The sequence below is a fragment of the Bison bison genome, unplaced genomic scaffold (assembly GCF_000754665.1).
Source record: "Bison bison bison isolate TAMUID 2011002044 unplaced genomic scaffold, Bison_UMD1.0 scf7180017864333, whole genome shotgun sequence".
Classification (NCBI taxonomy): Eukaryota; Metazoa; Chordata; class Mammalia; order Artiodactyla; family Bovidae; genus Bison; species Bison bison.
Genome location: NW_011494905.1, coordinates 938,464 through 964,134, shown reverse-complemented (window position 1 = coordinate 964,134; position 25,671 = coordinate 938,464). Strand labels below are relative to the sequence as shown.

The following is a 25,671-nucleotide window of genomic DNA, read 5'->3' as shown; positions in this document are numbered from 1 at the left end:
CTAGACAGGTGGGATAGGGTGGGGAGTGGGAGGGAAGTTCAAGGGGGGTGCATATGTAATACTTATGGCTGATTCAAGTTGTTGTATGGCAGAAACCAACAGAATATTGTAAAGCAATTAGCCTCCAATTAAAAATTTTAAAAAAGACTAGTCCATAAAATCTGAGAGCTAAGAGGGAACTTAGTGATTATCCACCATTAACCTCTCATTTTTCCAATAAGGAAACTAAGGCTCAAGGACTAGCCTGAGATCATACCATTGGATAGTAGCAGAGTTCAGATGCTATGCCAGGTCCCTTGCTTCCAAACCGAGGCTCTTGCTTCTGCTGTGTTATAAATATTAGGTCATCCATCATCCTAGCCTCCCACATCTCTGCTGGTTCCCAGCAGACCAGATGATGGGCACATTTAAAAATCTGTTTTGGAAAGAAGACACAGCAAGTGACTTTATTAGGTATGAGGCTGTTTTCAACTCTTGTTTCCATCTGCTTTTCTAAATCTCCAGGTCACTATGGTTTCCCTCGGACCTGGCTGAGCTGCGGGAACTCTCCGAGGTCCTTCGAGAATACCGAAAGGAACACCAGGTCTACGTGTTCCTGCTCTTCTGCAGTGCCTACCTGTATAAACAGAGCTTTGCCATCCCTGGGTCCAGCTTCCTGGTCAGTATCCTGCCCCCCTTCCTGTGCCTGCCTCCCAGGAAGCCACGTGCTTCTTTGCAGAGGGGCCATTAGGCTGCAGAGCCTACAGTCCAGAGGACAGGCCAAAGTGGCTATTGTTTGTTGACAGCTTTCCCTGTGTCAGGCACTGTCCTAGTGGCTCTACCCGCTCGACCTTATTTAATTCTCCCAAGAGCCAGTAACGGGCATTTTACAGACAAGGAAGTGAATGGTGAGAAGTTAAGTAACTGTCCCTGATGATGAGGGCTGGGGTCTGAACCCTCGCCCCGCCCCCACCCCCAGCTCCAGAGCCTGCCTTTCCTCTCAAGTTTGCTGCTTTTGTTTCTAAGGATTTGACAGCTGTGGAGCACCGTCCTTGAGACCTCTCCCCTTCCACATGTTGGTTTTCTTTTAAAATCTGTTTTTTCCACTAGTTTGTGAGTTCCTTGAGGGCTGGGCCTGTTCCTTGTTCACAGCCTGTGTGTTTGCCTGGCACAGGGAAGTGCCTTTGTAAGTGTCTGATGAACAGATGCAGGTTGTTCCTGCTGCTGTTAGGCTGGAGAGGGTCGGGGAACCTCCCTGGTGTGGTGGGGATGAGTCACTCTGGTTTTCCAGGCGGCCCCCTGTCTCTCGGGAGCTGCAGTGTTAGATCCAGGCTTGCACATGGGCTCTTAGATGCTTCTAACCAGCTTCCACCTCAGGTGATACAGGAGAATTTGTGCTGTCCTCCCAGCAGCATTGTAAGCTGGTTGGTATAAATGTATATGTATATTATGGCTTTGGGTAGGTTAGATCCCAGCTGTGTAACAGTGAGCCAACCATTTAACCTTTCCAACCCTGCCTCCTCATCTGTAGAACAGAGACTCTCCTACATAACCCCCTGGGATTGTTACGTGGGAGGATTAAATGACCTAGTGGGTGCAGAAGGGCTGACACAGTGATGGTGCGCCTGGCACACAGCGGCTTCGGCAATGAGCAGGCAGCCTTGAAAGCTTCCTTCTGTCCTGCTTCTCCCTCCTGCCCCAACATTCAACTCAGGCCGGATCTGCCTCAGCAGTGTCTTTGTTAGCAACTGGAAGAAAAGCAAACATAGCCACGCCAAGAGAGATGGGAACATGTGTGGTGCCGGAGGTCAGAGGCCATCTGTCTCCTGGGGTTGCCCCCATATCTCTTTCTCTCTTGAGCTGATCCCTCTGCAGTGCAAAGAGCCAGCTGCTCCCTGGGGGTGCATCTTATCTCTTCTTCATGTGGCCTTGGGCACCATACTTAACCTCGCACTGGTAGAATAGGGTGAGGCTGGCATACCGCACAGGGTCATGTTGGGGATTAAATTGGATGTGTTGTCAAGTCCTTAACACACTGGAGGTGCTGAGGAGATCCCTGCCTTCTTGCTTCCAGGTCCTCCTTTTATTTTCTCTCTTGGATTCCATGTTTGGCAGGATGATGTCTACCAGCCAGACTGCATTTAGGAAGTATTGGTTCATCTTTCCCTTTTGGTTCATCGTAGGCTTTGTTGAGTGTCAGCTAAAAATCTGGTCAACACAAAACTGCCAGGGTTAGCATACCACAGAGATGTAATTCCTGCAGAAAGGAAAGAAACAAGACATCTGTAAAGCTCATGTGGTCTAACTAAGGGGAAATCCATGGTTTGTGTCCATTTAGAATAGCAAAAAATAACTTGTGAGCTTTCTTTCTGCCTCCCTAGAGCCTCAGGGTCTGCAGGACCTATCACAGCACATGTGGAAGGCTGGGTGTTAGACATAGATTTTCCCATTCAATTCTGTCTTGTCCTCTGAGGTTTTAATCCTCTTCCCAGTTTTAAGGGTGAGAAGACTGAAGCCAGGGTTGTAGTTCCCAGCTCTTTCATCACCTTTCATTCATCTCTTTACAATGGGAATAGGGTTTTTGTCCAGGAAAATCACTGAAGGAAGAGGGAACCTAGGCCTCCCAGGCTCCAAGACGAGATGGCTGGCAGTTGGCGGATGTCCTCATGCAGAGCGTTTGTTTCCTTTGCAGAACGTTTTAGCCGGCGCTTTGTTTGGGCCCTGGCTGGGGCTTCTGCTGTGCTGCGTGCTGACCTCAGTGGGTGCCACAGGCTGCTACCTGCTCTCCAGTGTTTTTGGCAAACAGCTGGTGGTCTTTTACTTTCCTGACAAAGTGGCCCTGCTGCAGAAGAAGGTAAGGCTAGAGGGTACCTCTGAGTGCTGGGTCCCTAGAAAGTCATGGCATGGCCCTGAGGGGAGTGTGGTGCAGGGGTTTCCCACGGTGCTCCCCTGCCCTGCTGCAGGAGGCTCCAGAGGGTCTATTGATGTCTCCTAGAGATGAAGACCTGAGCTCAGCCTCCAGCTCCATCACTGCCAGCTCTGCGTCTTAAGGCAGGTTCCTGACTTCTGAGCCTCAGGCACCTTCATTCTGGGGGAGATGGGGGCTCCACTAGGTCTTCGTTGTGGTCCCTGGGCTCTCTAGTTGTGCAACTCTGGCTTAGTTGTTCCTCAGCACGTGAGATCTTAGTTCACCAGCCAGGGATCAAACCTGCATCCCCTGCATTGGAAAGGAGATTCTTAACCATTGGACCACCAGGGAAGTCCCAGGCACTTCCATTTTAAAAATGAGGAAAACAGTCTCTGCCCTGGAATTTACAGAATATGAGAAGTATCTAGAACAGTGCCTGGCACCAACAGATTTTTCACCAGCTGGAGACTCTTCTGCTTCTTAATGGCCTTGTCTTCTCTGGCTTCAGGTGGAGGAGAACAGAAACGGCCTGTTTTTCTTCTTACTGTTTCTGAGACTTTTCCCTATGACGCCAAACTGGTTCTTGAACCTCTCGGCCCCGATTCTGAACATCCCCATCGTGCAGTTCTTCTTCTCTGTTCTTATCGGTAAGACGCAGCGTGTAAGTCTGAGTCTCATAGTCGTCACGGGCACATGCCTGCCTCTGTGAGCCAGGCTTACGGAGAGCATCATCCAGCCTTGTCTAATGTAATTGTTCCTGATAGCAGGTCTACTTGGGCTTGAACACGAGAACCCATAAAAATACTTCAGGAAAAAATAGGGATTGTTCATTCTATACCTGTATTTAATGCCTATTGTGTGTTTGCACTGTAGCTAGGCCCTGGGATTGGAAGAGTAATCTGTGTAACACACGACTTGGCCCATAGTAAGGGCTCAGTGAAAGCAGAGTTCAGGTTTGAGGGTGGAAGAGAAGGTGGAGGCAGGGGAAGGTCAGAGCAAGGGCTTCCTGTTTTATTTTGGCCCCTATTTCCATTAAAATCTGCCTTAGGAAGAGCTAGTTCCTTCTTGCTGTTTGACAATTGTATGACTTTCAGCAAGCTCCCTACCCTCAATGAGCCACTTGGCCAAATGTGAGGCTAGGATGACAGCAGTGTTTCTCAAAGTATGAGCTTTGGACCACTTTCATCTGAATGGGAAAATGGCTAACATCCTGTGAAATCAGTGACTATTGTTTTCTCCACACTGGAAGTAAACCACCCCACCCTCTCCAAGCCTAAGGCAAGGATTGTCTCTCTTAAACCTTCTTTAGAAATGGAGGGAAAGACTACTCAGGGCTCTGGGTCAAACATGACAGATCTGTGGTTGAGCAGTTGCTATTAATAGGGAATTCCTGAGAGAAGCTGAGATCTTAAATCGAAGAGGAATCAACCACAGCTAATTCTGTCAGACCGGCTTTTAGATGAGAGTGCCTCCGTATCTCTATTAGCAGCCTGTAATTAACCAGGTGCACGGGGCTTGGAAGGACTCCAGAAACCAGGGTTCTAGTTCTGTCTCTGACAAGTTGTATGACCTTGATGAGTCTCATCTTGAGGCATCATCCACTAGAGAAGAGGAGTGGATCATCAGGGGGCCCCAAACCAATCAGAGTCTTGGGAGTGGGAGTCGGGAGAGGCTGTTAGAATGCAGGTTCCTGGGCTCTACCCCCAGACCCAGGGGACCAGAGTCCCTGGGGCACAGCCCGAGGGTGTGTTTTTAACAGCTTCACGGGGGATTGTGATACAGTCAGCCTCTTGGGCCACCAGTCACTTTTGGGATCCAGTGGATTCGATGACCTCTTACAGACAGTACAGAGTATGAAATAGTACTACTACTTCTAAGAAACTTGTTTTTATCTTGGGCATACTGCACAACTCATAATGCTGATGCTTCTCTTTGCTTGGGCTGTTGGGTACTCGGAACCAAATCTGGGGACACTCCTAGAAAATGAGTGAACTTTATGCATTTTTGCCTTAATTTTGTTTATTCTTCATTTTGTTTTATTGTTTTGTTTCCCCCTATTTAAAAAAAAAGTTTAAATCTTATGTGTGCTTGTGTGTGTGTGTGTTTATGTGTGTGTGTGAGTGTATATATATAGCAAACCATCTCAAGTCCTTTTGTTTAATGAGGCAAATGTATGTGGGAAGCGAGGAAAGGAGAGGAAGGAATGGAAGAGAAGAAGGGAAAGAGGAAATATGTTTAGGGGTCAGAACTACGCAAAAGTCACGCATGAAACTGGAGTCACTGTTGTGAATTACTGGCCACCTTTCTGAAGCACTACTGGTCTTCGTTGTCCTGTCCCAGAGTAACAGGATTTCCCTTTTCTTCCTCCAGGTTTGATCCCATATAATTTCATCTGTGTGCAGACGGGCTCCATCCTGTCCACCCTCACCTCTCTGGATGCTCTTTTCTCCTGGGAAACTGCCTTTAAACTGCTGGCCATTGCCCTGGTGGCCTTAGTTCCTGGAACCCTCATTAAAAAATTTAGTCAGAAAGACCTACGTTTGAAAGAAACAAGCAACACTCACTCTCTGAATAGTAGGAAGGTCACGTGATCTGGGTCTCTTGGGTGCTATTTCCCTGGACTCTCTTGCTTAAGTATGTAATGGATGTGGTCCTCTGAAGCCCCTCATTGTTTTTAAATTATTCTCAATAGGTGATCTGGACACTGTTCTTCTGTGTGCTCTGTCCTGTCACGAAGGACACTGCTCTGGAAGGTGAATCCTATCAGATTCTCAAACCAACCGAGATTTAGCAAGACACTGCAAAATGGATGGCCTCTCAGGAAATCCTGTTTGTGTTTTATTGAATAACAAGGAACTCAGGGTAGTGTGTCAGACTTGCCTCTTGCCAAGCCCATCCCTCAGGAGAGGATGCTAACGGCCCTTGTTGGGCGTGCCTCTTCCATGCAGGGATCAGCTGTCGTGACAGGTTTTATCCTTTTAGGTCCCTTGTGGACATGCTAAGTGTAGATTAATGACGTGAACCTACATCACTGACACAGTTTCTGTTAGTCTCCTGAAGAGTGTTTCTTCAGTACATGTTTTGTTTTGTTTTGTTTTGCTGATGACCTACCTCTTGCATTAATCAAGGGAAACAAGCTGACAAACTCCATACAATTTCCATGTATAGCTCAAAAGCACAGTGATTGCTGCGAAGCTCTTTGTGTTCAGACGCACTGATGTTACCACATATGTCACATCTCCTCTTGGTTGCATGTCCAGACAATTCAGCTGATTGCAATCAGGCTATTAAATATCAGCAGAGCTCACTCTATGTTATGAATATGTTCTGGAGAAGTGCTTACCTATCTGTGCAGAGCCCTCGACTCACCTGAACTAAATGACCATCAGTACCTTTTTTCTAGCCTGTCCTTTCTGTGTGAGAATGCCTCCTCTGTCTTGCTGGGAGAATGGACTCAGCACACGGTACCAGCTGGTATGCAGGTACCAGCCTGTATACCCTCCAAATGCTTTTTTTCATTTCCTGAGAATAACTGAGGGATAATTCTGTTTTATCTTTCAATTCAGGGGAATTCAAGGAGAAAACTTGGCTTCGGATTACTTTGTTGTGTTTTAACAAATCTGTAGCTGTCTGCTTTCTATAGCTGTAGTGTTGTAACTGGCACAGATCAATTCAGTTCCAAGGACAAAAGGACCTTGGCACCTAAAATGACCAGCTGTGGGATCCTGTGCCCCACAGGAGTAACTCATCATTTCTTATCAGAACTCTTGCCCTTGGGCACCATCTGCTGGCTTTTGATTTGACCTGGCCAAGAATCTTGCCAAGGCTTAATGCAGATCAGTTGTTCTACACGAATTCTTGGGAATACTTGTTCCCTATAAAGAATGAATTCCCAAGCAGTGTTTTTTGGACACAGTATAATCCAAAAAAATATAACAAGGACTTCATTTTTAAGCATGTGTTGCTTTAAAAGAAGCTTGAGAACAAGAATGGGCATGAGGAGGACACCAGCTGGACTTGGAAATCCATGGCTCTTTGTGAAGCTCTGTGGTAGAAGGGAGGGGAGACACTGGAAGCTCTCCGCACTGCTGGAAGCCTGTACCCTTTGCCCTTTACCTGGATCCTTGGGTTTGTCTCTCTCCTTCCTCCCCCTTGACTTCGCAACAATGTGCCTTAGCAGTTGTGACTTTACAGGCAAAGCAGTTTCCCAAATAAATGATATATGTATTCTGTGTGCTGTGTGTGCATGTTGCTAACTTTGCCAGTGGGATTCGGGATTGGCTGAAATCAGACAGTCCAATGTGTTGTCTTAGCTTTCTACTCAGATTTCTCACTAGTCATATGCATTGGAAGATTTTCATTTTTGCCTTTTCCCTCTTAATCACATTTGAGAGTCAGGTTCTCATACCAGAGAAGTAGCTGCAAGGTGGGCAGCAGGAAAGCTGAGGGGAAGGAGCAGAGCGCCTGTCTCAGATGTGACAGAATAATCATGAAGAGACAATCACACAATGATGGTCGTCTCTTCTTTCTGTGGATGTGTCTGATGAAAACGCCACAGAAACCAGCTTTTCTCACCACCTATTTTTCCGGACTGCAGGAAACCCAGTCATGTAAAGTTTTCCTTTCCCAGACAAATTCTAAAACTTGTGAAGGTAGCTCTCAGGACACAAGCAGTCCCTAAGGAAAAGACAGAACAGAAAACAGTGAAGTACACTTTTTGTTTAATTCCATGCATTTGTTTGCTTTGATAGTCGCTCTTGTTCCCATCACTGTACAGTTGGTCGATAGAAAGGGAGAGCCGGCATGAGAACCTGCACAAGGAGCAGGAGAACTAAGACCACAGAGGACGCAGATAAGGGAGTTCATTTTGAGACTTGACTACAAAAAAGGAAGTTAATCTGCTTCAAATTGAACTCACATTTTATTGCAATCAAGAATCCAAGTGGGTTGTCACACTCCAGAGTCTGAGAAGTGGGCACTGGAGGGAGCGAGCTCCTCAGGTGACACGGTCAATAAAGGGCACCTTCCTATTAGCCTGCACCTTTTGGTGGGGGTTCCCTCTGACCTGCAACCCCTGGAGGACCCCATCCGCCTGGTCCCAGGCAACAGCCTAGGGCCAGGAGCCAGCATTCCCCTGAGTGCTGTGAAGTGGCTCTGGAGAGCAGGCCTGGGACTTGGCTGAAGTCTTACAGTACCTTTTCTGGTGGCTCAGATGGTAAAGAATTTGCCTGCAATGCAGGAGACTTGGGTTCAATCCCTGGGTCGGGAAGATCCCCTGGAGAAGATGACAACCCCCTCCAGTACTCTTGCCTGGAGAATTTCACGGACAGTCCATGAGGTCACACAGAGTCGGGCATGACTGAACGACCAGTACTAGCACTTCCCTTGCAGTGGCCTTGCTGTCTGCCAGGGGACCTGGCTCTGTGTGAAATTCCACCAGTGTGCTCTAGTCACGTGACAGGGAAGCCACCACCCAACTCCTTTTGGGTAACCCGACTTCTCAGAACAGTGAGCTCCCCTCTTCTGCCACCTGTCCCTAAGAAGTGTTCCAGTTTCTACAAAGGTCCTCCACTTGGCAGTCTAGTCCGTTCCAGTTTGAACAGGTGCTGCAGTATTGGCTGTAACGTGCAAACAGGCAGACCAATGTGATTTCTTCTGTGCTAGTCTGTGTATGTTGGTAACACTGGTGGTGCGAGTATATTAGGGCATTTTTTCTATGAAATCAGCAATGAAGAAGATTCTTGCTGCCTAGAAAGGTACTAAATTCATACTGACAGTACAAGTCAAAAGTCTTAAAAAGGATGTCACATCATTTTGGTACCTCAGTCTCACAGAATCTAAGGAAGAAGCAAGTAACTGGGACTTCTTAATTAACCCTCTGTTTATAGAAGGTGGTGAGGAACAGGTTCATTTAACACAATGAAATGATGTAATGAAGAGACATGTTGGAATTCAATTGCAATCATACACCAAAGGGGCAGTGGGTGGAGGCACGGAGCCTTTTTCCTGCCTTTCATGCTGCCCCTTGGCCACAGGGTGGGACCTGGGAGCAGCATACTGGTACATCCCATCATTCTCCCATGTGGGCTAACTCAAGATCTCAGACCACCTTAGGAAATTATGAGGTTAAGGTTGGGACAGCAGATAGATCTCCCCTTGCACACCAATTCCAATCAAGTGGTAATTATTGCTCCAAGTGCTGTATTGTGAGAGGTTCGGAGGGTGTGTCCAGGCTCAGCAGGAAAGGATATGGTGATTAATAAATAACACAGTTTGGGGTAGCGTGAAGACGGTAGATGGTGGTATGTGGTGGTATTCTGGTTTCTGGCTTGGTAGACAAATGAAACACAATAGAGCAAACTCTACTAGGAGCAGAGCAGGGCAGGAATTCCTTGGAATTTATAGAATTCAGCTGCAAGAAGTTCAAGTAGAAACATTTTAAGAAAAGGGGTGGAGAGAGAGACATAAGGGCATGGAAGAAAAAGGTAAATCTTTTGATCAATAAGGATACATTCACATTGAAAAAAACATCAGTGCTCCACAGTGGGAGAGGGCTTTTAAAATTAGGTTGTACCAAGAAAACCCCAAACCATCAAGTCTATTATTACTTGGATAAGAGGCAAATTCAGTACAATGAGGCCCTGAAATGGAACTCCAGTGTACTAATTAAATACAACTAAAAATATCTTCAATTCTAGAAGGATAGATTTGTTGATACCAAAGTTTTTAAATATCTGAACGTCAAGTAGGTCATACCAAACCATCTTACAGCACAGCTAGCTCTTCAGCTCCCTGGGAAGGTGCTCCCCACAATCTAGCCAACAGGTCTAAACTTTAGCAGTGGTAAAGTCTATTTTAACTTCAAAGGAGATGCAGGCTTTAGCAGTAGTAAGGTCTATTGTAACTTCAAAGGGGATGCAGGCTTCTGAGTCCCTCTGCTAAGCAATTTTAAGAGGAATTGTTGTTCAGAGGACAGGATCTAGAAATAGATGCGAATCAGAATCAAATGCTCATCTGCAACACAAATTAAAACTCATTATCTTCCAGTCAGTTAAAACCAGATGCTAAAGGAATGTGGAATTCATCCCAAGGGGATTAAACTTTTGATCGACAACGAAGCTTGAAATCATAGTCCTGGGAGTTTCCTTAAAGTGCTGTCGCCCAGTTGTCAGACTGAAGAATTAGCTCTTAAATTCCCTGAGCTCTTCATTCCACACTCTTCAGATGACTGTGGAGTTGTTCTCAAAGAAACACACACCAATTCAAAATTGTCCTGGTTACTTCAAAGCAGGCAGTGAAGGGTAGCCTGGGATAGAGAAGGCATTTCTCTAAAGACACTGTTCTTCTCTGAAGCCTCTAGTCACTTCTACTAAAGAAAATAAGCAAATGTTCAATGTAGAACTTTATTCAGCTCTTGACCATACAGTGAATGACTTGAAGATTCAACACTGTCTGCGGCCCTAACATGCTCTTAACAGTCAATCCAGTTAGATATATGGCATTATCATGACAGACAGTCCAGATGGGAATTCAAAAGGTATCAAAATGATGAGGTATTGGAGTGGATTTTCCAGAAAGATCATCACTGAAAGGGATAAGACACGTTCACCTTCATGTTTCTCTTTGGCCACTATAGGTGGGCAAGGCCTGGATAAGCTAAAGGGTCAGTGTTTTATGTTGGACAGAAAGAGGATACAGAATTATAGCCTCTCTGTTCTCAGAAGTAATGAGCCAGAGAGATTCATAGTACAGTGTGGTCTGAAGTCAGAGGATAAAACATGGGCTTTAAAAGGTGCTTTCCAGCTCTGTGACTGACAGATTAGGCCTCAGGCTAGAACTTTCCTAATCATCACCACAGCTAGGCATTTTTTTTTTGTCATGCCATCTATTTCCTCTTTTTAGTCTCCTAACTAAAGAAGGTCGGTTTTAAGGGATTTAGCAGGAAGGAGCTTACAAACCATGTTGCCAGTTCTTGAAACTATCCCACAGGCCCCAGGCAGGTTCCCGGTAGGCCTGTTTCTCTCTGGGCATTAAATAATTCTCTTGTGCTTCTAATGGATCGCATGATTTTATTTCTTAAGAAACTTGAGAAAGTGTACAGCTTTGGAACTTTGTCCACCACTCAGTCATCTGCCCACCTAGGAGCTTTTGTGATCAAGTCAAAATCACAGCGTTAACCACTGGGCCTCAGGGCAGTACCCGCATCCTCAGATGATTGTTGTTGTACACAGAAAATGAGAGAATACAGCTAAGACGAATACCAGGGAGCTCCCACATGGCAGTTCCATTTTCATTCCTTCATAAAAATCCATAATAACTCATGGTTAGCAATCAACACAATCACTGTGCTACACCATAAACCACACATTCTGATCGACAGAAAATGAGAAGGATAATAATTATTATAAAATAAAATAACAATGATAATAATGCCATAACTTAAGATCTTTCATGTAGTCCAGCTACAGAATTCATACAAAATGGAATAATTTAATGAAACAATACTGCTCTCTGTATAAGTTAAACATTTTCCTTCATCCTACCTAAGAGCTATAAATTATAGACACTAAATTTTAAATCAATGTCTCAACATAAAGTGTAAACAAATGGAGGGATCAAGCAAGCAAAAGGAACTGCTCTAAATTCCCTCCTGCTTTTGCTTTTTGGCTGATGCAATCAGTGACACTTGGAGGAGGGCGATGCTTTCACCTCTATTGGAAATGGTTTAATACCTGGTGTATAAGTCTTGCCTGATGTCCAATCTGATGCAGCGTCAAAGAGTTCAAACCATCCTCTCTAGGTCTTGAGCCGAGAAAGGGTGTTTGGCAGTGACTAATCCTGGAGACAGAAACTAGGCCAACATCTGTTTTTATATCAAATTCTAGATTAAAATTTCCTTAAAGCTGAGGCACCATGAGATACCTTGGTTTGTTTCTCAGAGCCCATGATCCTGGAGACAGAAAGGACTCAGGTCTTGGACAATATAAAATCTTTCCAATCTCTGCTTGGCATCAGTTGTTCTTTCTATGAATTTCCAAATCCAATTATTCAAATTTGCATGGAGCCAAATACATTTTACAAGTAGCATTTAACAGAAAAGCTATTATGGTGGGGGAGGGGCTGCCTTTTGCAAATTGCCTGTTTTGCCTTTTTTCTGACCGTGGCAGCCACTCACGAAAGCTTCTGGGGTTAGAATGAGTTAATACAAACATAGGGTATGGTCTGACATAGGGTATGGTCTGGGAATGGACATTGGGCAGACTCATACACCTCCTAGCTGCCTTCAAAGACTGTTCCATTTAAGTCAATAAAACTCTAGAAGACAAACAACCTGGTCCCAGGGAGCGGTGCTTCCCATCTTCTCCACGTAGTTAAACTGAGACATTCTGTGAATGTCCTTTCACAAATTGCACATTTGCTTTTTCAACACTGTTGTCTTATCCTCCTCTCTTCCTCAGGCTCTCCCTCCCCTGCCCCGTTTTTCCCTAAAAGACATAGTCAACAGGTGGGAAGGAAGTAGGATACAGGGAAATGACACTCAAGTCTGAAAAATCAACACACTGGTCAAGGTAACACACTTGCCAAGGTCATGACACTGACAGCATTAAAAAGTGGAATATTTGTCAAGGACAAGGTTGGACACTACCTGTAAGTCTCACTACCAAATGCTGTTTAAAACTTTAAAAATGACATCAGCTTCCACAAACACAGTTTTGAATACATGCCCTCAAAGACCTTGGATACAAGTAGCTGGTCACCAAACTTTTCTAGGTCTTTGCATCACCCATCTGGACAAGCTGGCTGAATTTAGTGTGGTCTGTTTACAAGTTACCTGGAATTGCTTTTCTTCTGCTGCTCTTTGTTTTCTAAAATGCTCAGTATGTCTTGCTTTGGCTCTTCTTCAGTCACTTACAGCCAAAAGAACTGGTCCCCTGTTCAAGTAGCAATAATACCTCCTGGTCCCACAAACTCCCAAGGATGTTGCTCCCAAATTTCACTTTTTTCCTTTCCTCCTTTTGCTGTCTTTTTTTTTTTTTTTGCAAGAAATTATTGTCTTTTTCTCTATCATATATAGTTCACTCTTTACAGTACAAAGTGTTAAAATGTCAAACAAAAATAAATATCAATGTTACAGTAGCTAGAATATTCAATAAAATAGATCCCTGCCATTCTTGATTGAAATGTTCAGTGAGACTTAATTTCATTTGGATATTTTTCTCCACAGATTTGCGAAGTCTCATGTTCCTGTTATTGCAGCTCATTTCTAGGGGTAAGAAAGATGGGGCAGCTCTCCTCCCAGACACAAAAGCAGGAGGAGAGTGGGAAGAGTCTGGGGGTGGTGAATTTGAAATGCCAGTATAGTCATGAGATCTTCAGGGTGGGTGTTCTTTCATTACCAGGTAGCAGAGCTGTAGTGTTTATTGGTCCTGACTGTGGCATCAGAACACTCCCCATCTGAAGAGTCACAGTCCGATTCTTCAAACTGCATAGGATTCTGCAAAGTCAAGACAACATAAGACCTTAATTCCTTTCTCCAATTACTCAGTAAATGTATTTTGAACACCTCAGTAAATGTATTTTGAACAGGTCCTGTGCTGGGTTACTGGCTAACATAGATGAGACCAGACCCTGTCCTTGTGGGACTTATGGAGAAAGAAGACTTAGAAAGATGATGATGACAATGAAGAAGACGACAGTGAAAATAGTGTCCCACAGTCCCACATATATTGTTCACTATGTTCCAGACACTGCTGTGACTGCTTTAACATCTATTAATCCATTTCATCCTCTGTGAAATAGAGGCTGTTATCATGCCTGTATATGGGATACGGGAGCTGACCTACAGAGAGGTTAAGTGGCTCGCCCCCCATCACACAGTGAGTGAGTGGAAAGGCTAAGGTCGACATCTGGGCAGTCAGACTCCAGGGTCTACGCTTCCAATCATGATGTGACCCATCCTCTGAGAAGGCAGTACTATATGTTAACTGAAGTGGTACATGTGCTCTGACAGCACGTAGGGGCTGGTGTGGACCTGGGGGAGGGAGGCAGATACCCTCAACCAGGTTGGGAGACAGGGTCAGAAGTGATGCTTGAGTTGAATCTCGGGGTGAAGGGTTCCTGAGCAGTTTTATGCTTGTGCTTCATTTGGGAGAACTACCCCATTTCGGGAAGCTCTATTATCTCTGTAGTAAGTCTCCTACATACGAATGAGTTCTGTTCTCACAGCACATTTGTAAGTCCAATTTGTTCATTAAGCCCAACTAAAACAATCAGCTATACAGTACTGTACTGTAATAGGTTTATAATACTTTTCACACAGATAATATATAAAAAACACACAAGTAAACCTTTTTAATCTTATAGTACCGTACCCTGCAAAATACAGTAATACCAGCTACATCACTGCTGTTTTTATGCTTGCTTCCAGATATCCTGGGCTTGACATATCGATACTGTCCTACTGTACACTATATAGTGCTGTACAGTAAAATTACACAAAAGCACAACCACGAGGAGAAGGATGCACACACGTGACAATGTACGCCAGACACACGAGGTAACTTGAGTGATGGACATGCAAACGTGAAAGCTGGCAACTTAAAGGTCCGTATATAGGAGACTTATTATACTTCTACTTCCTTCATAGAGGAAGTTATTCTATCCTATATGTGTGTGTGTTAGTCACTCAGTTGTGTCTGACTCTTTGCGACCCCATGGACTGTAGCCTGCCAGGCTCCTCTGTCCATGGGATTCTCCAGGCAAGAATACTGGAGTGGGTTGCCATGCCCTTCTCCATAATTGTAAAGGCCCTAGGGACTTGAGCATGTTCTAACACAAAGACCTCCAGGAAAGGGGACAGTGATGAGAGGAGAAGAGAGGAGAAGACCCCACCTCATAGCCACGTTCCTCCGCACATAGCTTGCCCAGAGACATCTGTGTTTTCACGCGACGCACAGCACACTCCTTGTCAGAGAGCCCGTCCGAATGTGAGGATATCTCAATGGGGATCTCCGGCGTCTGGGACAGCAGGTCATCAAGCTTCTCTGCCAGGCGATCTTCGAGTTTATCTGCTAACTCATCAGGGCTGTTTGAGTGGTCACTGGTATTTCCTTCCTCGCCATCAGACACAGAGAAATTCTCAGAGCTAAAGGTGGAATATGACTGGCAGCTGCTGATACAGCGATGGGGCCTAGAACCACAAAGAACCAGAGGAACTTAGTCCTGGGAACGGCTGTTTTTCTTGTTTGTTGGTCGCAGTCTTGGTGGGAGGTGATCTAGTTTTCTGCTTGCCCCGGAGGGAGAGCCAAATCCAGAAAGGAAGAAACCATTTAAAGCAACAGAGAGGGAAATCTGCGTTCCCCCTTTTGTTTGGTTTTCTATGCTTATGTGGCTCTACACAACGCTGCAAAGCTGATGGCTACCGCTGGTCTTTGGCAGGGACTGCACTTCTCACTGGGTACGGGGGCCTCGGAAGGCTGAGTGCTGTTAGGATCGACCCCTAACAGAAAGGAGCTTGGCAGGAACGTTGACTCTGTAGCTGTGGGCACTGTCCAGCAGTAGGTGCTCACTCCAGGTAAAGTCGGGGTTTAGCTCTCATGAGACAAAGCTTCTGGGGAGCAGGGAGGGGATTTATAAACCTTCCTCATTTCTCTCCCATTGTTTACAAAGGAGCCTAGTAAATAAGAATGCTGTTAGCTTACACTGTCTTCAAATAACAAAACAAATAATAAAAATGAAGACTGCCTCTCCCTCTGTCATTGCCTGACCTTCCTGTATTTCTTAGTACAAAGCGATTCCGATGGCCTGTGATCTGAGGTTGGCTAATGACCAGGCCAGGTGATGGGCCGGAGTGATGGCATCAAGAGTCCAGATGCAGGAAGCCCAGGTTGGAAAGGGAAGTTAAGGTAGGACTCACACAACTTCTCAAGGCTGGTAACCCAGAAGGGAGACAAGGGGAAGAATGTTATAATAGAAAAAGTAAAATCATGAGGTTTAAAACAAAATTTGTATCATAGCAAGAAAGAAAGGTGGGGAGCCATCAGGTGGGCTGAGTTAATGGTGACCATAGGAACAAATGCTGGAAGTAATTGTGATGCCCATAAAATGGGGTCAGAGGATGAAAAGACAGTTATCCAGGGTCAATCTCACTGCAGAGGAGAAAACATAGTGCCTAAGGAAACAAGGTAGCAATGGCAGTGTGGTAGAATAACTCAGGGGTGAGAACAGACTTCAATTTTGTGCATGGCATATGGGCCCAGAATACAATCTGCCAAAGTATGGGGAGTCCCTTGGTCTCAGGAAATTCCTGGTTCTGGGCAGGTACACAAACCTTCTTGGGGTATTCTTACAGTCTTCCTCTTCAGGAACAGAATGCCTATCAGCAGAAAAGGCCTCCTGGGAGGAAAACTCCTTTCAATACTTCTACATGAGAGCAGCTGTTAATTCTAGGGGTAGGGTTGTATGGTCCTTCTTTGGTCCTACAAGCAAAGTTCTTATTGCTGGCTAGGCAGGAAGCTGTTTCTAAGGATGGGCTGAAGGAGGATCAACTTATTTAACTATACTTAACCTGCTGCTGCTGCTGCTGCTAAGTCACTTCAGTCATGTGCGACTCTGTGCAACCCCATAGACGGCAGCCCACCAGGCTCCCTGTCCCTGGGATTCTCCAGGCAAGAACACTGGAGTGGGTTGCCATTTCCTTCTCCAATGCGTGAAAGTGAAAAGTGAAAGTGAAATTGCTCAGTCATGCCCAACTCTTAGCGACCCCATAGACTGCAGCCCCCCAGGCTCCTCCGTCCATGGGATTTTCCAGGCAAGAGTACTGGAGTGGGGTGCCGTTGCCTTCTCCATACTTAACCTGGTAAGGTATAAAATCCAACGCATGGGAAGTGCTATGGATTGAATTCTATCCTCTCCAAATTTATATGTTGAAGCCTTATCTACAGTGTGACGAAATTTGAAGATGGGGTCTTTAGGAGGTGTGTGTATGTGCTCAGTCACTTCATTAAGGTTAAATGAGGTCATATAGGTGGGGCCCTAATCTGATAGGACTGTGGCCTTATAAGAAGATGAAGATCTCTTATGCTCTTTCTCTCTCCCCTACCATGTGAGGACATAGCAGGAAGGCTGCTGTCTGCAAGCCAGGAAGAGAGTTTTCACCAGGAATCTTGGACTTCCCGGCTCCAAAACTGGGAGAAATAAATTTCTTCTGTTTAAGCCACCTAGTCTGTGGTATTTTGTTACAGCAGCCTGAGCAGACTAATACAAGGAGGTACACTAGAAACCAATAAAATTACCCATAAAACAGCACAGCCATCTCTCATAAACTGCCCACCATATTCTCCATTATAACCTTGAGTCATATTTATTTTCCCCATCTTTCAGTTATTGTTTAGTGAATTTGGATAAACTAGGATCTGCAGTGCATAGCCAGCTACCAAAATGGCCAACAGGAAAGCATGAACACAGTGGGTCCAAACTTCCCTATAAGGGGCTGTTAGAAAGTGGCCTGCGATGGAACTGAAGGTGTGGCAAACTCGGGGTTCTCCCTGCTTACACTGAAAGCAATCACATAGGTTTATTGGTTTTACCTCTGTCTTCGTGGAAATTCAACTTCACTATCTACTTCCCCTTCTTCCTCTTCAGAGGAGTCATCTCCACTCTGAGAAGAACAAGGAGAAAAGAGTCTCATTTCTCTTTCTTACATTCACACACACACACATGCACACACACATATGTACACAGAGACCCTGTAAAAGATTTAATTATCATCAGAGGCACTGAGAGGTAGCTTGCTGAGTGTAATTTTGAAAAGCATACCTCTTCACTCATTCATATAGCAACTTTCCCTGGGTGTCCATCCAGGCCTGCACGATGCTGGAGGACGCATAGAACTGGGTAAGGCTGGGTTATCTTTGCCCTCAGGGAGGTGAAGCTTCCATGAGAATGTCCACAGGTGAGTACTCAGGAGGGGAAACCACAGACGAGGCCTTAGATTTGGGGGTGGTCTCTTGTAACCACTGTCACCAGTGGTTCTAGGCTCTGACACACAGACTTCAACAAGAGGTGGTCTTTCGGTTCTTCAAAGCCCAACAACTATTTCCCCTCTTTATGTACCAGTCACTTTTTCTCTAGTATTACAGCTGTTATGCTTACATCATCTCTACTGCTAAGACATACATCATTTAAGGTCAGATCCCATCTTGTTCTGTTTTATTCCTCCTCCACCATTAACACAACACTGCATACAATGTAGATGCTTAACATACGACTGAGTCAGCACGTAGGCATGGGTAAGAGAGTTCTGGCTGGGACATCTGAGGCCCCGTCACTGCTTGGGCTCTGTAGTTGATCTGGAAGGGTGTGTAAGTGTCTCATCTGAGAACACAATCTTCCCTTGAGGGAAGATTCCATTTCCCTTCAAGGGCACAGGAACAGCCCCACTTATGATTAACCATCATTAACCACAGCACCATGATGCACAGGATTACAACAATCCCTTGGGAGGTGAGTAAAGTGGGTCCAAATAACTGTACCAAAAATTGAGCATAATTTGCTACACAATTGCTTCTGTTGTTTATGTTTCGGTTTTTTGGCCACGAGGCATGTGGGATCATAACTCCCTGACCAGAGATAAAACCTGCACCGCCTGTGCTGGAAGGCTGAGTTTTAACCACTGGAATGTCAGGGAAGTTGGAAGGATAATTTATTTTTAAAGTCAGTTCTAATAATCTATCGCTTTTACGCATTTGTCTTCTGATACGCGTTTTGAATAGGAAAGACAGGGATGGAGCTATTCTGCCTGTGGAGACAAGCACGTCCCCCTAAAGCACTCCTGGGAGTGGATCTCAGTAGAGAGATGTTGAGCCGCCCTGTGGGAGCGTAGTTCTAGGGAGGCCAAGTGTGAGGAGTGTGTTGCGTGGCCTGCAGACACACAGATGCCTCAAAATGGCACCAGGATAGTTCAAAGATACATGTTACTTGGGAGTGGACTGGGGAGTGGGCTGATGGGTTTCTTCTGGGGGTGATGAAAAGATTCTAAAATCAGTTGTGCTGATAGCTGCACAACTCTGAATAGAAAAAACTGAGTTGTACACTTTAAACGAGAGAACTGTATGGTAAGTGAATTATATCTCAATAAAGATGCGACCAAAATATCTGACCCCATGGGGGTCAGAGCCGCAGAGAATGAACTAGGCCAAATCCACTGCACTACCAGAAACACGATGTATCCCCGGGAATGCTCAGTAAGTAGCAGCACTGTATGTGGAGGAGCAAGCACAGCTCTGAGACTGCGGCCCTCAGCTTCAGCTTCTTTCCTAGGAAATGTCTAGTTGACCAAAACATGCTCGTTTGCATTTCAGACACTTTCCTTTCTTCAGTGGAACTCCCGATGAACGAAGATGACGTGAAACGATGCTTAGAACTGAGTGGGTGTTTTCTGTGTGCTAAACACTTTTCATATATAGTGTTATTTTTCATTAGCAAGATGAGCTCATATTTTTGGAATGTTGCTGTATGCCAGGTTCTATTCTAAATTCTTTACATATTAACTCATTTAATCTTCACATCAATCAGTGAGGCAGGGTCCACTATTAGCCCCATTTTATAGATTAGAAACCGATGCTCACAAAGGTACTAAGTGGAAGAGCCTGGTTTTGAACTCAGGTCTGTCTGACTACCAAGCTTGTGCTCTGACATAAGGTAGGAGACTTAGCCGGACTTCCAGCTAATAAACCACAGGCAGCCAGTGGGTGAGGAGGAGAGGAATAGGTTTTGGTGACTGAGAACTGGCTGGGTCTTGATGGTTAATGGTGGTGTTTTTCTAAAATATACTGGGAAGAAAGTGAGTTCCATGGGGGATTAATAAGTGTTATTTTTAAAAGGCAGTATGTCAAATAGGTGAGGCAAAAGATGGCTTAAAGGAGGTTACTGCATGCTTTCTCAAAGCCTGCTACTGCTGCTGCTAAGTCACTTCAGTCGTGTCCAACTCTGTGCGACCCATAGACGACAGCCCACCAGGCTTCCCCATCCCTGGGATTCTCCAGGCAAGAACACTGCAAAGCCTAGGATTTGTTAAACGTGTACTTAGGAATCTCCGAGAGGGAATGTTTCCAAAATCTGTTTTATAATGGGATTCTTCCTTCTTGTAACATCCTTAGGACCAGGCTAGGATAGTGGATTCCAACCTATTTTGATAACATAGCCCTAAGATACAGCTGTTTTTCTACTTATAAATTATATATACTTGAATCAGTGCCCTGATTCAGGAGTTGTATTCTTTAGTCTATCACCTAAGCAGTGTGGAAAGTATTAAAAGCAAAAATACTGCTATTTGTGCTTTTGTTATCTCATCCTTCTACAAAATGCATATTTCTATATATATTCTACAATGCATAGCATATGATAGGCTTCGACATTCCTCAAAGGCAGTGACGCACTGCTGTTGTCGTTACACCTTACCTTCTGAAGTGGCCTTGTTTTGCGAGGTAGCACTGGGGGAGTGATGTGATGAGAGGCGCCAAGGGATGATGCAGACCGATAACTGCTGAATTCATTTTCTTCCATGTTCTCAGAACCCTGGGCATTTTCCAAGAGGGGATTGTGTGCTGGTGGCTTGAAAAGGCTGGGGCTCCTCCCTACCGGCTTGGCCGAGGGGACGTCTAGGGACCCATGCTGTTCTGGCCTGCACTGGAGGCAGGGGTCATAGGGGTCAGCCTGACAACAGCCCCAGGGGCCAGCCTGGCCCTTGTCAGGCTCAGAACTTCTCCAACAATCTGCCGCCATGGCCGTGGAGATGAGGTCAGGGCTAGAGCCAGGCATCTGTCTTTGAGAGTGGTTGCTGAGTGGGCTCCGCAGGGCTGCTGCAGGACCAAAGTACCTCAGGTTGTTGGCGCAGGTGGCAATGTCCTGTCCGTGCATATTGAGTCTGGGATGGTGACTCTGCGACATGGCAGGTGGGGGTTGCTGGTATTGCTGCTGCAGAAGATTATGGTGCTGGGGAGATGGGTACTGGGGCTCAGCTTGGTGGAGGGAAGTGGGATGGGGCGAATCCTCCTGGGCTGGCTGGTTTTTCAAGATGGCCGCAAAGTCACCGTGGCTGCCTCGGCTGTTCCCGCGTCGGTGGCGTGGTTTGCTCCGATATCGGCTCTTGCTGCTGGAGGAGGACAGTTTGGGACTTCCGGATAAAGGGGATGCTGTGGGAGCCACTTCCACACTGGGGATACCTTCAGATCTCAACAGATCTGGCCTGCAAGGAAAGAACAGGTTTGGTTTTAAACATATGAAAACTCTTTCAAGTTTGAGGAAAACTTGGTCTGGTTGTTGCCAGAGGTGGGGTGATGGGACTAGGGGTGGGTGATATGGGTGAAGGGGATCAAAAAGTACCAACTTCCAATTATGATACAAGTAAGTCATGGGATTAACGGCATTGTAACTGGGGTTGACAATACTCTATTATGTATTTGAAAGTTGCTAGGAGAGTAAATGGGGCTTCCCAGGTGGTGCTGGTGGTAAAGAACCTGCCTGCCATGCAGGAGATGTGGGTTTGATTCCTGGGTAGGGAAAATGCCCTGGAGGAAGGCATGGCAACCCACTGCAGTATTCTTGCCTGAAGAATCCCATGGACAGAGGATCTACTGGTGGGCTACAGTCCACAGGGTCACAAAGAGTTGGATACAACTGAAGCAATTTAGCATGCATGCATGCATGCACAGGAGAGTAAATCTTAAAAGTTCTCATCACGAGAAAAAAAATTGTAACTATGTATGGTGATGGATGTTAACTTATTGTGGGGATCATTTTGCAGTATACACATATGTTGAATCATTATACCATACACCTGAAATTAATAAAATGGTATATGTCAATTTTCATTATTTAACCCAAATTTCAAATTTGGGTTAAAAAACCCAAACCCAGAACAGCTGAAGAGAGGTAGGAAAGCAGAAGCCCCTGCCACCCCCAACAAGGCTCTGGCTCCTCATCCTCTCTCCCCTCATAGTGGTCTCAAAGACACCTCTATTCAGGCCCCAGGGGGTTCCAGACCTTGCAGGGAAACTGCAGGTGCAGTCCTGCCTTCATCCTATGTGATAAGGAACCCAAAACCCCAACCATATTGGCTTCTGGTCTCACAGCTCATTACTGGTAGAATCTAGATGAACAGTCTCTCCTAATTGCCAGTCTGGCTTGTTGGACAGTCAGAGTACAGCCTGAAGGTATGTACAGATCACCTGGGAGCTTGTTAAAATGACTGCATAGGTGTGGGATGGGACCTCAGAGCCTGCCTTTCTAACATGCTTTCAGATGATCTCAACTGAGGACCACATTCTGAAAAGCCAGGCCTCACAGCAAATCAGTAGGCATCAGGCAGCAGGAGATGGTTTTTTTCTTCTCTTCCAGGAGAATTTCAGTTAAAGACTTGTCTTAGTACAGAAGTTCCAGCTATCACCAGTATATGATGAGGTGGATAGGGTACTGTGGGATTATCAGCATCTTCCTGTCTCAGATTCACAGCACTGTGGTCAGTTGGCCAACCTGTGCCACAGACAGCATCTGGGGAGGTCCTGGGGCTCTCTACTGAGGAAAGAGAGCCCTCCAAGGCCCAGTGAGGGCATCTATCAATATTTACGCAGTAACTGGCTATGGCAGGATCTAAAAGAGAACTTAGGTGAAAGTGTCCTAAGATAGGTGAAGGCTGCTCAACCTGGCAGTGCCAAATCACAGAATAACACTGATACAGCACACCCAAGTTTACACAGCACTTCACAATACACAAAATACCACCTTCCTACTATTACAATACCCATTTTACAGATGAGAGCACTGAGGGATCAGAGAGGTTAGTTGGCTTGTGTCCATCACAAAGCTAGGAAATGGCAGAACTCACAGCTTGAAGCCAAGTCTTTGGACACCAAGGAATAGTTCTCCCCATTCCAAGCTTCTCCATGTTATAAGGCATTTAAACTATCTTATTAGACTATACTCAATTTGTGATGGGCTTGGTGGATCCATCATGGTTCATCTTTTTCTGTCCCTAACTAAACACAAACTGAGGCTAAAAGATAGTGGATGGTTTCTCCTCTCTGATCACCTGAGGCCACTGGCCTGCTGACTTGATAATCACTGGACTGTCCAAATAATCTGAAACATAAATCCTTCAAAAGGCGATCAACAGAACTCTCTGCAGCTCTAGTACCCACTCTGAGTTGCCTTTCTAGACAAGTTCAGCTCATCGACTAAGCATCTACTGGTGCTATCAAACTTTCAAACACGTTTCTCACAGCTGAAATAAAAGTAAACACGAGCTCATACTGTGAACAATGAAACAGTACTAATTTCTCCCAAAGTGCTTGGTGTTTTAGCTGTTGGCAGACTGCAGAGAGGAGCCAGCAGGTGAAAGCTGTGCCCAGTTCACATACCAAAAGAAGGGAGTGGTGGGATTCCTGGAAGGGTTTGCCAGGTGCCAACTAAAAACAATTTCTCTAGAGCTTGACCAGAAGATGGTGAGGTGTGGTAAGTAAAAGCAAACCTGGGATTAATCCATGTAGTTATCCCTCAGTGGTTTAGATTTACATTAGTCAGGCTGTGCTGGGATGGTCACTGTTCTGAAAGTCTTAAAATACATGCTTGGTTTGCATTTTCTCACTACCTTTATTCTTACTGCATTTAAGGCACAGTCTTTCTTTTGCATTAATTTAGGATTGGGTCAACACTCCATTGATTGGGAGGAATTCCTCTAGCAGAGAGTTTGATTTAAAAAAACTGACTGGAAGAGCATTCTAACATTAAACTAGCAAGGGAAATGTGTTGTAATTAGGGGAAAGGGCATCTTTAAAAATTTTTTTTAACTTTTTTTTTTTTGAGCAACTGTGATTTCCTAGGTGATTTCACATGCCGTCTTATTTAAACCTCACAAAAGTTCCACACAGGAGTGGGATGAGGGGAACCAGATGATTAGATATAGGTAATTATCAAAGTGCCTGCTTTTGTTTTGGTGGTGGATTTACAGGCACTTATTACATTATTAAAAAGAACTAAATGAATAAATAAAAGTGAGACATACATAGACCCATGATGCGTATTATACAGAACTCAATTCTGTTCACTAGGGGGTTAAGAAAAGAAAAAGAAAGTACACCATTTTACCGATGGCATTGAGAGAGATCAACCGACATATTCCAAATCACACAGCTTCTAATAGGATTTGAATCCAGGCCTGTCCGGCCCCCACTTCATTTCTCTTCACTGTTCCATGCTAAGATAATAAATATTGATGCCTTAGACAGTGATAACTGTATTCCCAGAGTCCAGGACACACTCTCTCCCACTTCCCTACTCTGTATCCAGAAGCAGTACCATGTGGCCACACTCACCATCATCTGATAATGTATTTTAGGGGCATATTTCCCCACTTATCTGAATAGTGTCAGTATAGATGCTCACCGCTTGGCCTGCATCCCAGGTCTGTGTGGCATGCCTTTCCTCTTCATGAGCTTCTCCATGGCATTGGGGTGGATTATTGGACGGACAGGATGTCGTTTGTAGGTCCCAGGATACTTCTTCTCCACGGCCTGCTCACGCCTGAAGAATGAAAGAAAAGGCCATGTGTCAGTCTTGCCTGGAGAATCCTATGGACAGAGAAGCCTGGCAGGCTACAGTCCATGGGGTCACAAGAGTTGGACACAACTTGGTGACTAAACCACTAGTCACCCCAGAGAGAAAAGGTGGGCAGAATGTTTTCACAGGTTTACTCCACCCACAGAGTCTGGCCACACTTAACAGATATAGGCTATCTGAATAACAAGGCTACTCTTCAGGTTAAAAAGGAAGAAAAAACAAAACTAAATTCAAACTAACCTGACTTCATTTTTTTTTTTTCTTCAGCTTGCAGATGGGACTCGGAGGCCAACCTTCCCTTCCCCTGACACGACTCATGAGATACCAAGCAAAGGTTGAAGTCCTACTTATTTTCAGGAGCTGCTATTAGTCAGGACCCCAGAGTTTCTTGCCATTCTCAGGAGAACACTGAACCGCTTGCAGCAGTTGCTTTTCTTCCCTAGGGGGCGGTAAGCTCCCACTCATCCACACCAAGCTCCTCCTGAAATGAAGACCCCCCCCCCTTCCCTGAGCCACTAGGCAGGTTGAAACTGCAAAGTGCACGGTCCCCTAGAACCAGCTCTGTGGCGAGTCCACTCAAATGTGAGCCCCACCGGGGCAGGGACCTGTGCCTGGAACATCTCCTAAGCAGTGTTGGGTGGATGAGTAAAACAGCCACCAGTTTTGAGTAGCAGTAACCTGGACGAGTGTTACATCTTGGCCAACTGACAGACCCAAATCAATCAGGACAAACAGTGGTCCGGGCACGTACTTGATGAGCTCCTTCTCCCGCATCTCTAGCTGCAGCATGATGGCACTCAGTTCCATGTACAAATTATTAGCCCGCTCAAGTTTCCGCTCATAGTGCTCACGAATATCCAAAGCATGCCTATCAAAGAAAACACAGGAGCAGCGAAGCTGATGAATGTGGGGGAGAGCCAGGGGTCAGCTCTAATGAAGTAAGAACAGGATGGTTTATCTCAAAAGCACTTGCCCAAGGGCCCTCTAAATTTAAGGCTCGCTTGTCTGATGTAGTGACTCAGACAAGGTGGAGTGGGAGATGAGAAGTCCAAGTTTTCCACTTATTTGATTGTTAAGGGCCATATCCACTCATACAGAATAGGTAAAATCTGAGTGCAATTTATGTATAATTTGTAGCCTTTGTCCGTACACTGTTTGGCAATATCTTA

General features: G+C 45.3%; 2 protein-coding genes across 6 annotated transcripts in view; one reads left to right on the top strand and one right to left on the bottom strand.

Moving 5' to 3' along the window:
• TMEM41A (transmembrane protein 41A) overlaps positions 1-7,119 on the top strand; it is a 9,756-nt gene extending 2,637 nt beyond the window's left edge. Inside the window, exons 2-5 of the mRNA XM_010853867.1 lie at positions 505-658; positions 2,672-2,833; positions 3,396-3,534; positions 5,258-7,119. Of these exons, the coding sequence (XP_010852169.1) occupies positions 505-658; positions 2,672-2,833; positions 3,396-3,534; positions 5,258-5,478 (676 nt within the window). The 3' untranslated portion in view covers positions 5,479-7,119. The remainder of the gene's footprint in view (positions 1-504; positions 659-2,671; positions 2,834-3,395; positions 3,535-5,257) is intronic.
• Positions 7,120-7,591: 472 nt separating this feature from the next.
• The window catches only part of MAP3K13 (mitogen-activated protein kinase kinase kinase 13), a 161,299-nt gene continuing 143,219 nt past the window's right edge, over positions 7,592-25,671 (bottom strand). For all 5 annotated transcript variants that reach the window (XM_010853869.1, XM_010853871.1, XM_010853868.1 and 2 more), the window contains 6 exons: positions 25,254-25,370; positions 24,329-24,466; positions 20,348-21,134; positions 17,476-17,546; positions 14,780-15,077; positions 7,592-13,382 (listed from right to left, as the gene is read on the bottom strand). In XM_010853869.1, coding sequence (XP_010852171.1) covers positions 13,281-13,382; positions 14,780-15,077; positions 17,476-17,546; positions 20,348-21,134; positions 24,329-24,466; positions 25,254-25,370 — 1,513 coding nt within the window. In that variant the 3' untranslated portion in view covers positions 7,592-13,280. The remainder of the gene's footprint in view (positions 13,383-14,779; positions 15,078-17,475; positions 17,547-20,347; positions 21,135-24,328; positions 24,467-25,253; positions 25,371-25,671) is intronic.